At 40.0% G+C, this 13,379-nt stretch overlaps 2 protein-coding genes across 24 annotated transcripts in view; both read right to left on the reverse strand.

The window, feature by feature from the left end:
- LOC135501087 (uncharacterized) overlaps positions 1 to 5,935 on the reverse strand; it is a 44,290-nt gene extending 38,355 nt beyond the window's left edge. For 20 of the 22 annotated variants that reach the window (XM_064792866.1, XM_064792865.1, XM_064792864.1 and 17 more), the window contains exon 1: positions 5,827 to 5,935. The gene's annotated coding sequence lies outside the window, so the exon portion shown is untranslated. Of the gene's footprint in view, positions 1 to 2,603; positions 2,724 to 3,610; positions 3,702 to 5,826 lie in introns of those variants that run through there. The other 2 variants (XM_064792847.1, XM_064792845.1) reach the window with 2 other exon arrangements.
- A 1,153-nt stretch (positions 5,936 to 7,088) lies between these two features.
- LOC135501691 (F-box/WD repeat-containing protein 5-like) lies at positions 7,089 to 12,047 on the reverse strand. 2 transcript variants are annotated; one of them, XM_064793933.1, is made up of 7 exons: positions 11,974 to 12,047; positions 11,132 to 11,519; positions 10,650 to 10,824; positions 10,192 to 10,331; positions 9,048 to 9,817; positions 8,520 to 8,732; positions 7,089 to 8,340 (listed from the first exon to the last, which is right to left on the reverse strand). In XM_064793933.1, exons 2-7 carry the CDS (start codon positions 11,495 to 11,497, stop codon positions 8,058 to 8,060), a joined length of 1,947 nt encoding a protein of 648 aa, XP_064650003.1. In that variant the 5' UTR covers positions 11,498 to 11,519; positions 11,974 to 12,047; the 3' UTR covers positions 7,089 to 8,057. The 2 variants fall into 2 exon arrangements, with proteins under 2 accessions (XP_064650003.1, XP_064650004.1); XM_064793934.1 differs by having other exon boundaries at positions 11,978 to 12,033.
- Positions 12,048 to 13,379: the final 1,332 nt, after the last annotated feature.

The following is a 13,379-nucleotide window of genomic DNA, read 5'->3' on the forward strand; positions in this document are numbered from 1 at the left end:
GAGTAGCCCAAGAAGACATTTTCAAATGGATAGACTAATGTCATAGAAAGTTGTTGCCAAGCAAAGGGGGAAATGATAAAAGGTGCCCCGATGGAAAGCGATTCAAAATCCTTCAAAATTAAGTGAATCCCATTCAAAACCTGCAAGGCTATTCACTGGAAAACAAAGAACAGACTCCACCCTTGAAATTGCCATTCACTTCGTTTTGAAGAGTTCTTACTGCTTTATGATATCAAATTCCAGCCAAAATGGCGGTGCCTATGGTCATCTCTAAACCTGATGTTGTATCGATTGAGTATCACATCAATAGTTTTCACTTCAAGTGTTTTTCAATAAATACTTGAACACCCAAGGATAAGGGTAATCCAAAATAAGATCATAGTAGTTTTCCCAGAAAACACACTTAAGACCAGGCATGGCCAAGGCCTACTTTGATCCAATCCTTTGTGTGTCCAGGCGAAATTGATACAACTGTAGATATTTCTACACCCCCATCCCGGTCTCAACCTACAAGGCCAACTGTACGGAGACAGAGCGGAAATGTGAGTATATCTGACAAGCTGGATTGACTGTCTGAAGGAATGATCGCATTAAAGGAGATGATACTGACTGCCAGAGGTCCAACAAAAAAGGAACCAACTACAGAAATAAGCTTACATTTTGTACTTATTCATGATTTTTTACAGAAAATTGACTGATAATCAATCTTTTCAGACATAGGTGTCCTGTGATGTTAGGGAAACAGCCTATTTACTCAACTAATCCAAAATACAGAAACACTCTTGTCATTGCTTTATTTGAAAGCATCACATTGTTTATGCTGATGTCTCTCGGGTTAAGCCAACACACCATTTTACTCTGCAAATGTTACACTATTGACTGCTTATTTTAGTTGATTGCAACCAAACGAAAAATGATATCGAAAAATAATATCTGTGTGACTGAATTAAAATATTGGCATGCCAGAGAGAAGAGTCAAAATGGTCTCGTTCCACAATAGCTTTTTAAGTTTGTCCACTGTGTTGATATCTAATTGACCCAGGACACCAAGTTAGTTGCATGATAAACCATCCAGTCACTGCTTGCTGCAAGTCTAACAAAGCCGGAACAAAACAGATTATACCCATCACTATTTATAGAAATAATATATCATGGTGGACCAGCTCCACTGGCTCTGTATGGTGAACTGGCTTCATTTCTCTTTCACATTATTGTCCCAGTACTCCATCAAAGCGCTGATATGTCCACAATCATTTAAAATGCAACCCATAATGGCATGCCTGATGATTCATTAATTAATTACCATTCACCTGTATGTTCTGTGGTAGTGAACATTATGGAATTAGCTATGCAGCGCAAAATGTCATGTTGCCCAAATAGCATACCGATATTAATCAATTATGAGTCTATTAGCAATACCATAGATTATAATGAAGGGATGCAGAGTTCCTACTCATGCAAAAACAAAATTACCTTCAAGACTTGCACGATGCAATGGAAGCGTTGCCATAACAATTCCTTAACTAGCCCCAAAGCACCATACATTCCCGAAGAAGATGAACTTCAGATGAAGGCTATTTCAAGAATATATTGGAATTCGTCACCAATTCTGAATGAGTTGGCATATTATAAAAAATTCTACGCAAGTCAATTTGGTTGTCATGACACAGATATAAACAAGTCAATATACAAGTCCTCCCACTACAAAACAAGGAATTCAACTGCTTTTGGCAGTAACTGGTTTTTGGCAGCTAGTGGTATTCTACAGAGTGTTCAATTTTCTAGGATATTCTAAAATAGCCTAATCGTCTGCACCATATCTCCCCATTCTCTTCTGATGACGTCAAAGGATTGTTTACATGTTCAAAATTGCGAATGATGGATGGGGAAGGTGACAACAACAACTGGCAGAGATCAATGAAATCAACCACCAAGTGCCTAGGAAATCATCGATCGATCTCTCAAAGGCCTGGATGAGAGTCAGGAGACAAATGTACAGTGGAACCTTTCTTTGTGGACAACTCTTTTTTAGGACAGTCTCTTTATTAAGGACCCTGATTTTGGTTCTGAATTTGGCATTTTTATTCAAATTGACCACTGTAATCAGGGTACCTCTCTCCTAAGGACACTGAGAATTTGTCAGTCATACAATGGTGTATTTAGAGGGGTTTTACGGATGACAGACAAACCAGTCACAGCACAGAGACACCAAATTGTCAATGACTTCTGTCAAAGACCTTTAATGCTTCCAAACAAAGGACCTTCCCAAACTTTATCTTAGATGGTTGATGAGTGAGCTGGATACGGTTCAACACTAAACCAACCTAATCTAAGAAACCAAATAGAATAACTCAACAATCTCACAACTGTTTCATCATTCAGTCACTATCACCTGAGATGTGCTTCTGAAACGTAAACCAACTCCATGGAGACGTAAGTTGGGCAGAAACGGTTAATCTACTCTCCTCTACCAAAGGCCATTAAGAGAGGAAGACTATGAATAACAATAAAAAACAATTTCTTACAATCACTATCATTATCAACCAATAAATTGCTAATGACGACGAACGAAATGAAATAAGGCAATAAAATTCCAATCTTACCTTGAATTATAGTCCTAACGCTGCGCCACATGTTCCTAATCCAGAATCCACCATCCCTACGGACACATCTCAAGTGTTGATACGAGATCAAGAAAATAGGAATATTGACCCATCCACATCCTAGGCCTACAACACACTCGGGCCTACGATATTTTCTAAATATCAGAATTGAATCAATCCACTATTTTTAGATTTGATCGATAGAAAGACAAAACGTTGGATATGGAAATCCATCGGATATTGCCATTGCCTTCGAGGTAGGATAAGCCGGCCGGGGTAGGGGCCATCTATCAAGTAGATTACAGAAAGGGAATAGGGAGATCACTAATAGCTTTTCTGTGAAAGGGATGTTAATTGAGTCCACTTGATATCGCCACTCCCTTCTAGGTCATCCCAGAGGAAGGGGAGATCATCTAGCCAAGGGAACCAGACTAATCGTCTTGCCGAATTTACAGTGGATGGTCCCGGAGTCGAGAAAATCTATAAAAGTTATGATCAATTGTTATGGAAGAATAAGTGGTCTCTTTGGGTTGTTGGATTTATAGCCTATGAGCAATATGAGAACTGGGCCACTATTGTGTATCTTGTTTTGAGAAAAGGATTAAGCGGAAAACTTTTTAGTTAAAGCGAAACTGGGATATCTAAGGGGTCTTCCGGATCTGGGTATTAGTCCTACTGACCCACTCAAGTTTAAGGTATATTTGGATGTGCATCCTAAGCAAACTAAAAGGGAAGGGGAGATGACGAAAAAGGAAATGTTTTCAAAGCATAATGAGACTCATATCATTTTGACTATGACCTTTGAATAAAATGAAAATGTGAATGGACTTACTTCATGAATGTTATGCTATGTCTGTATCATCCGTCCTCAAGGTTCACTCAGCTTATGTATCCACTATTTGTTTTACTTTCAAAGAACACCTTATTAGCTGGACCCCTTGAAAAATATTCCAGATAGTTAGTCAGAAGTTGTCACCGGCTAGTTATTGTAATCAGATTTTACTCACCTATTTGACTCGATAAACGTCACAATCACATGCAGTATGTGTATAATAATAAAAGCTTAGTTATTGATTGGTGTGGTGCACTGCAGCCCGGGACACACTGTTTGATAATACAAGGTGTATGCAAACGGACTCATGAAATATTCATTATGATTTATTGTATTTATGATTGGCAATACCTGCAATAAATTATCAAACCTTAGAGTGATAAGGGTTTAAATGTCAACATGTTTCCCCAGGCAGTCTCTTCCAGGGAAGCCTTGCCTATACCATGTCCCTCTCAAAGGAGGTGAGACTAATGTTCAGTAACTGGATAGATGGATGGAAAAAGAGGTTTTCACTGAAAGATTTCTCCTTTTAGAATTTAGGCATTTGCCAAAACTAGATGTTATCCTAGGCATAGCAACCTTAGTCTTAGTCATCCTTAACCTTTCCCAAGTTTCTGAACGGCGTAAATTTCTTAATAGGCAAACACTTACCACTTTAATGAAGATGATATCCAGATCAAAATAAGACCTATCCGAACCTTTTTGTCTGCAACTGCTCTGCACACAAACGACCACTGTCAGACCTGAGTACTTTGAGGAATTATATATAAGTTACATAAGATGGCTCATCATTAGCAGACATACTGGTATATAATTTACCATGATCAAATGCCTTAGTAATAGTTTTCACCCACAGACCTCATGTCTGAACTCTGAACTCGTGTGAACTCGCTAAGTTTTTTCATCAGAACAGATTTTCAACATGAACAGATGTCCAGCCAGGCCAAGCAATGACAATGAGACTATAATTCACCTAAAGACGGAGTGAGATGTGCCTAGAACTGTCCTATATAGACAAGTCAGAATAGTCTCTCCTAATCACAATGATGCATTAGACAATACACTAACAATAGATGACGGTTTTTGAACGCGCCCCCTAAAAGGTTTCCAAAACACCAAAAAAGTCATGCTACATCACTTGACTTAAACGAGAGTGACAGAACGATTCCCCATCCTCTGTGGCTCTAAAATAGTTGCAAAATAGTCTGAGTGACTGCAAATGTACATCCACCATCCCTCACATACCAATAAGGGAATTCCTACAGGGAAAGATAACATTCCAGCATTGGTGCAATGTGTCACATATACAGTAGAACCTCTCTATTAAGGACGTCCTCAGGACTGACAGGTGCTTTCCTTAATAGAGAGGTGTCCTGATTAGATAGGTCAAATTAAATGGAAAAAACTATTTAAGACCAAAATTAGTGTCCTTGATAGAGAGGGTGTCCTTAACAGAGAGGTGTCTACTAAGGGAGGTTCCACTGTGTATCGAACTGGAAGATCATATGTGTAAAGATCACCTGAGAATGTGTAGGGGGTTTACTGGGCTAAGTATAGTAGAACCTCTCTATTAAGGACTACCTCGGGACTGACAAGTGCTGTCCTTAATAGAGAGGTGTCCTGATAAGAGAGGTCAAAGTGAATGGAAAGTACCAATTTGGGACCAAACCTAGTGTCCTTAATTGAGAGGTTGTCCTTAATAGAGAGGTGTCTACTAAGGGAGGTTCTACTGTATTTATCAATATGAGAAACCCGTTTTGGCAAACTCACATGACTTAGTCCCAGAAATAATGGCACTCGTAACACAATGCACTATAAATTGCATCCCAGGAATTGCAACCCTCGGCCTACCAACCACATAAAAGGGCTAGGATTTGAGATTAATATTGATATCTCGACATGAACTGATGTCACTGCCACTAAGGACACCCAAATTTGCTAGCTATGGGTTTATCAACTTAAGAGCATATCATATTATGTATTAAATGATAGTGTAGTCCCTTAAATTGACAGTAAATGATGCTATACAGCATAACCTCTCTATTAAGGACACCCTTTGGACTGACAAATACTGTACTTATTTGAGAGTTGTCCTGATTACGATCAAATTCAATGAGAATGACCAATATGGGACCACATGCAGTGTCCTTATAGAGAGGGTCCTTAGTAGACATATAATCAGTAGGCTAAAGTATATATCCATGAGTATATATAAGCTATCTTCCCCCCAATATATTAAGTCCAATTCCCATCTTAGGGAGAGCTGGATTGAACAATCTCGTCGACGCCTTGTGTATCGAGATGTAACCATGGTAACACATGATGATGACCTACTATAACTAAGCAAACCTCAAGATTGAGATCAAGCAACATAATGAGGAAAAAACTTACCAAAGGCGTAGCTAGTCCGCACAGCGATGAATCAGGCCTAAACTTATCAACCAAATGTCTCTGACCTAGGCCCGTATCATGCTGTCCCAGCACACCAGATGTTTATTGATCCTTAGTTCACTTTACCAGCATGCTTCCCGCCAATGATAGCTTGGTGACCATGGAAACTGACTCAATCCGCGCTTCCGGATCACCGTTAACCCCTTCAGGGTGAATACGATACTATATCGTTGTCAATTACTGAATCAGGACGAAATGATGTGGGATCATATACATGGACGTTGTCTCATCACCATTACACACATTATTTGAATATATAGACCTGGACCCAATGGATGTCACAACCACTGGCACTGCCCTTACGAAAAGGATCTCAGATTTACCATGCTCACCATGGTGAATTCAGAGTTTACCATGGTATATTTCTCACCGTCCCAATTCACCATGGTGAAGTGCTGCTGTCAGTTTACCATGATGAATTGTGGATTTACCATGGTGAAATTGAGACACGTCTTTCATAAGGGTGTCCTCAGAGACAGAGACATCATCACATTTGGTAGAACTTGCTGGAGCAAAATTCATCAAATACACTACCAGGGTCAAACAGGATATTCTGCAAGAGGAATGATATGCAGTTCTAGGTACATGGATCACTGGGCATCCTACAAATGTTTCAGTGACCTGTCCTCAACCACTGTCACAGCCAGTCCACATGACTTCACATAATACCACGCGAGTGGGAAATTGTTTATCTCTTAGACCAAACAATGCAATTGGGATTTCAATGTAAAGGATTCATTAAACAATGCAGTTCTCTGCAAATTGTCTTGGAATTCTTGATAGGCGCGCCAGACCCAGAGCAGTCCTTTTCTTGTCATGGTAAGGGACAAGGCCATGCAGTCAACTGCGTCTGGAGTGTTGACACGAATAAGCAACCCACCAGAACCAGAATTTCAGGATGTTGACCACCAAACAAGTAAGATGGTATACAAATTCTGCCTATATAAGTCTTATTGAACAAGTAGAACACAAAGTATACAATACGGTCCATATCCGTTGTGTGGGGACATCTGTCAGAGTCGAGCAGGTGAAAAGGTGGAACGTTGTGAAAACCATGAAAATCAGGATGGTCACCTCTGAACTAGCGACCTTTTTCTTACCAAGGCCCAAGGCCAAGACCCTTCAATGGGGTGCTGTTCAGCTACAGGCTTCGGTTTCCCCTTCAGAGTTATTTGTTGGAAAGAACTCATCACTGCAGAAAATAATCACTCTTTTTTCACATAACATCTTTATTCATCTCTTATTTATACAGACAGGCTCATACTATGTACATTTATATATTATTATTTGACAATTATTGAAGAGTAGGACAGGTTACTGTTGGACTGGTGGCCTTACTGTTGGACTGGTGGCACTTATGTGTAGCTAGAAGTTTTAGAGTCCATCTCATATTCACGGTGCCAAATCCATACGACTCTCTCAACAGAAGGAAGTCATTGTTCAGTCCCAATGGTGTCCTTAGCAGAGAGGTTCCACCAGTATACTCTGTACTCTCAGCCAACAGTCATTTGCCCTCTTCCTTTAAAATTGAACACAAGCACTTTCACAAAGCACAACTTCAAAATGGAAGGCAGAGCATAATACTGCTAACATGTCTAAACTACCATTACGAACACTTATAGTGAATTTATATTTCGTATTTTGGCTTTCTTTAGCATTTTGGCCATAAACAGTTTAAAATTCAATGATTAAAACACTTAAGGCCTCACAAAGAGATACAATGAAAAAAATGCCCTCACCCTGCCAAAGGATAAAAATCCAAAAATATGATAATAAAATAAGCAATTTCTTCCCATGTTTAATGAGATTTAGTGATCAGAAAGTCACTCATTGCAAATTTCAAGGAGTTAAGAGGTCTCTCACATGTAGTGGTCAATCTGAACCCTATACCCCTCGTCTGCGATTGATGGAAAGTTGGTGTCTCTCACCAATCCAATCAGACTTCAATATATACTATTTTGTCTTTTCAGTTACCATCATAATCACAGCATAAACATATCACAACTAAAACTGAATGAAACAAGGAAGTGATATTAACTGCTATAGACAAAGCCATTTGTAAAAGGTAGAGTTCTTCTTGATAATGTTTGAACTCAAAATTCAAAGCAAGATGACCTCCTCCTACTTATATTTTCACACCCTGCACACTACCGTCCCCAGTGAAATATCAATCAGTCCTTGAAACCTAAGTCAACAACAGGCCACTTATATTCAACCACAGTTTCCACTGTCCCAGCCTTACACACAGGCTCAGTTTTGACATTTTTCTTCACCTCTGCTTCACGATTCCGTGACCGCCATATTTTGATTGTATTATCGTCACTTGCTGTGATCAAAACCTCGGGATCTTTTGGATTGAATGCAACTGAGTTCACCACGTCTTTGTGCTCGAATTTTGTGAGGAGGATACCATAATGTCTGTCCCACATGTACCCATGCTTGTCTTCTGCTCCACTGAAAATCATAGAAAATAGACGTTTTAAAAATCAAGCAACTATCAATAAATTGTGACTACTTTAAAGATGATTAGATTAAGGAACTATCTTGAAATACCTTCAAGTTTGCAGAGCACAGATAAGTATGTCCTCAGAAACATACTCAGTCTCCCTCCTTTTTTCAGGAGGAATCCATACCTTGCAACTAGCTCATCAGACACGTCCAGGAATATGAAGAAGCATTCATCATTGGGTGTATACGCTTTGTGCGATCTGTGCATCGTGCCGACCTCCTTCATGGTGTAAAGGTCTATCACATGGATGTCGATTTCTTGAGCAATTGGTGGGGGCTCCCTTGGGTCCTCAATGGTGTAGTTTTTAGGCCATGGTCTGCTGTTGACATAAAGGTACCTAAAATGTAAAGAATATGTCAATGTATTATCAGTGGTTAACAAAATGACACCTTTAGCTCATATCTGAAACTTAAATTCCAAAGATGTATCCACTGAGGAAGGTTTCTTTGCCATTTCTGCATTGAGTAACATATTCAGCTTTCCCAGAGAGTTGAGCAACAGAGTAGAATGTCGTGGCTATTTAATTTTAAATGTCTAACGTGCTGAGGTGGCAATGCGCTGTTTGGGCTCAAGAGGCAAATGGTAGAAACGGCTCTCATGAGGAAAAATGCTGCAACTGCAAAAACCCTCAATTTTTTTCGCAAGTTCTCACCTGTGATCTGGAGATAGGCACATCCCTATAATGTGGCCGTGCATCTCAATCAAATGATCCACATCATTATAATCGTCTTCACGATCGAGGCCATGGGTATTATCGGCCACGTTTGGAAGCAATCGTTCATCACTGTTTAACTTTAAATCCGCCTCCTGTAGCACTTCCATATGCATTTTCTTGATACCAATTAAATGTGGCGTGTAGGTCAATGTGCCGGTTGTAAAGATAAGATATTTATCACAGGTGTTCTCCTTGGCGCTATGGAGAATTTGACTGGAGGAAGTACCAACGTCCAGATTCCCAGTCCCGCCGTACGAGTCAGGCTCCGTGTATGGTAATGCTTTGGTGTCCATGTTCACAGCTGGAGAAGGAAAATCCCACATTGCACCAACAGCAGGATTGGAAGACCCCGCAGGACTATCGTCTGAAATCTGGCTGTAGTTTATACCATAGTGTTCTGAACAGAAATTAGAGTCATCTGATCCATCAAAATTGATTGGTTCGACTGATTCTTCCAAATGCTCGGCAAGTCTATAATCCTCCTTGTATTGAATTAGATTCTCTACTGGGTCAAGGGATGGGCTCCTTTTGAGTCGTTTCTCAGCAGAAACATCTGGTCTGCTATCCATCGCTGCAGCTTGGCCTGCATCAATTTGTTTAGGGCAGTTTGCGACCATGATTGTCCTTATGGTACTGGCGTTCACATTGTGAAATTTTAAAAGTCTCATTACCACTGATTCTGTCTCCGAATCTAGGCACTGTGAAGCCTGAAAGAAGTGAAGGAAACAAAAACTCCAATATGTATTAATGGCGTCATTCTTAAGTCAAGGTTAGAGGGAATTTCCATGTGTTTCCATTTCACTCCCAACATTGGCTAAAATGTCTAACAGTGGAAAACACCACAGTACCACCGGGATTCTGCTTACATGGCGATCACTCAACTGACTCATTTGAAAGACAAGTGCCAAAAATTATGATCTGCATTTAACAAAATGTGCACTTTTCTTTATGGTCAGAAGCTTTGTAGATGATACGAATTCCTTTGTGGAAAATACTTTACTGATCAGAGATAAGAGAAACTCCTATGATCTAAACTGCCTTCCTGTGCCAGGGCAGGCCACATTGTTAAAAGTTTACCCACCTTATTTATCCATAGTGCAGAGCAAGAGGAAAGATGTCCTATCCAGTAGAGGTTGCCGGATAACAGATAGTTATCATTGTACCATGTACCAAATATGTCATATGGCTTGTTGTTGACGCGACACTGCAGTTCAAACCCATCTGAAACAACAGAAAAGGAATAAAAAGTCACAGATTTTGAGGCCCAGTTCATATAAAATATCTCTTGTTGACTGTGAACTCAGACTGCGAAGTTCTTTGTTCTTCAAAAGAGCTGTGTTTGAGTGACACACTGGATGCTACCCCCTTAGAACCAAGCTTAATCTACTCAACATTAAGGCACACACTACTCTGATTTGCAAAGAATTCACCATCATTCATTTGTCACAGGTTCACCTCCTCATCATTCATTCCGGAGGAGCACTTTTAAGAGAGGATGCCAGTCCTGTTGTTCTCAAGGTCAAGAAATATTTTACCCACCTTTGAGGCTGAAGACAACAATTTCCCCCGAAGTACTGAATGAGCCAAAGTGGACCCCAGACACTAAAAGTAAGGTGTCAGACTGGTTGAACTGGCTAAACTGAGTGTATTTCCATGTGAAGTTTTTAAGGCTTTTGCTGTATTTGATTGTGACAGGATAGTCCATGTTCCACACCTGTAAAGAAGATGGAAGATTCATTACGACATGGCAATTTTATGAGTTCATGTCCAACGCCAATATTTAAAGATCTACAATTAATATTGAATGAATGACCAGAAAGTTAGACCTGGTATCTACAATGCTAAAACCTGCATAATGCAGACACATATCAAGATGGAATGCATTTGTGAGGTTGTGACAATGTCTTTAGAACAAATACAATGTGTATTGACATCAAACAAGACTAAATAAAGACAAGTCTTTATAATATAAATTCTTGGTATTAATGATATGGTAACAATAATGATGCCTTTCCAGGTACCTTTATGAAGCCGTCTTTAGAACATGTCGCAAACATCTCGCCGTTATGAGAGAAGCTGACGTGCAACACCTGATCTGTGTGCTGCTTGATCACTTCACTCTCCAATAGCGGAGTATGGGCATAAAGACGCTGGAACTCCTCTCTCCACGAGTACTTGTCGGGTGCCATCGGGATGGAGCGCTTGATCTTCCAATAGCGGTAGAACAAGTCTTTCCATATCAACTCATCATAGGCAACTCGCGACCAGGAACGACACACTTGAGATATGACCAATAGTTGCTGTGCTTGTAAATACGTGAATATCTTCAGGAGAATGTCATCGGGCAGTTTCTGCCAGGGAGTGCGAGTGCTAGGACTCTCCATCATTTGGATTTATGGCTGTTCCATTCTGTAATTGAGAAAAACAGATTCATCATATCAAAATAGTGTCAGTAAACAACAGGACCATTATGCACCATATCATTATCAATAATATCATCATGTGTGAATGATTTATCCAGCACCAGCCTCCAGGCAATATGAATAGGCCTACTACAATTGCCATTGTCTAGTGTCTTTAACCGTAAAGATCTATTATTGTAAGGAAGGTTTGTTTCCTGACCCTACTGGGAGGTGCATGTCTTGCAAGGGGCCTATTCGTAACCAATCATTGATTAGATTAACTGAGAATAAGATAAAGTAAATTAGTATTAGTAAGAAATAATTCACAACTTCAGAAGTTTAATTTTTTTCAGGATTTGTTCTGATTTTTTAAAATTTTGGTCAGTTTGGGATTGGTCTTTCAGCCCTTAGGATTGGTCCAACGGCCTCTATAACCATTATAATGTGCAGATAGTCTTTACCAACTGAAATAATGGATTTACTGCGACGACAAAATGTCAAAAATGAGATATCAAATAAACAGGAAATACTTCAGCGCCGCAAGTGATGGTGGCGTAGAAATAAACTATAATTTCTTTGGGCGGGAAATTCGAGCTACCACATTGTGCTACGTGATATAGCCTGGTACCACTGGCCACCGTCAGACGACGCTGTTGTGTCCGTCCCGTCAGCGAAATTTTTTTCTGCAGGATACTTCTGCCACTGTGTACATCTGACAGCCAATCACAATTGGCGCGATCTTTGACGTCACACTGTTTATGCATGATAATGCAAATACAATGGACGATACCGAGTCGCATGCCGAGTGCCACTTCAACTGTGAATGTGACAATAGTTCATTGTCTGACCCCAATTATGCTCAACTCAAGGTTTGTGTCGTAGTGTTTAGGAATGAATTGCACAGATTCATTGTAAAATTGATGATATTATGCGTACAAAAGAGGCATCAGCTGATCTGATCGCTACATTGCAGTGCATGCATTGATTTGTGAAATTTTAAGGGGCAGTGACACTGACAGTGTTGCCAATGTTGATAATTATTAAAGGGACAGTGTATCCGATGTCTCGCGATTTGTGAAATTTTAAGGGGCAGTGACACTGACAGTGTTGCCAATGTTGATAATTATTAAAGGGACAGTGTATCCGATGTCTGCTGTTGAAGGTATCAGGCCTATTTTGGTAGTTTGAACATTGTTGAAGGGCCATTGTATAAAACACATTTTGACAAGCAAACAAAATAAATTGAATGGTGGCGCCACCTATGCATATACAGCAGAACTAGTTACACGGTTGACAGATAAACATTCAACCTCGGCTATTTTGCCGAGCACAGTGTGCCTTTAACAGACAAGTCCAATAAATACAGTCCACTCGACAATGAAAATACATGTTAAGATACTGCAAATAAATATATATTTAGCTAATATACTCCTCTAACCATTTGCTAACTTGTTCTTTCCAAGATTATCAGAACACGTGGCATTGTTGACATTATTGCGCCATGTGGAAAGATGATGTCAACAAAGACACGTGCTTGCCTTGAATTCTGATTGGCTGTCAGATGTACACTATGGCAGAAGTATCCTGCAGAAAAAAATTTCGCGTCCCGTCAATACAAAAGTCAAAATAGGTCAAACACAACAGCGCCGTCTGACGGTGGCCAGTGGTACTAGGCTATACGTGATATTGCGGTTGTTTCGGTTCCTAACCTTTTCGCCCCCAGTCGTTTCGCTCCAAATCGCTCCCTTGGGTCTCATTGGGGAGGGTTTTTTTATTCATGCGCGGCCAACCCGTAACCGTAGTTCCTAAAAATCATTGATTTCTTGGTCTTCACAGTATGCCAGTGTTGATTCAGCAGTTGTTTTGG

Source organism: Lineus longissimus, chromosome 17, assembly GCF_910592395.1.
Source record: "Lineus longissimus chromosome 17, tnLinLong1.2, whole genome shotgun sequence".
Taxonomy (NCBI): domain Eukaryota; kingdom Metazoa; phylum Nemertea; class Pilidiophora; order Heteronemertea; family Lineidae; genus Lineus; species Lineus longissimus.

Bases quoted from the DNA above. Each gene is read 5' to 3' on its own strand.
- LOC135501691 (XM_064793933.1), bottom strand. From the start codon at position 11,497: ATGATGGAGAGTCCTAGCACTCGCACTCCCTGGCAGAAACTGCCCGAT. The intron at 9,818-10,191 runs GTGGGTAAACTT...CACTTCTTTCAG, and splicing joins CTGCACTATGGATAAATAAG to GCTTCACAGTGCCTAGATTC. The intron at 8,733-9,047 runs GTGAGAACTTGC...TTTACATTTTAG, and splicing joins TGCCTATCTCCAGATCACAG to GTACCTTTATGTCAACAGCA.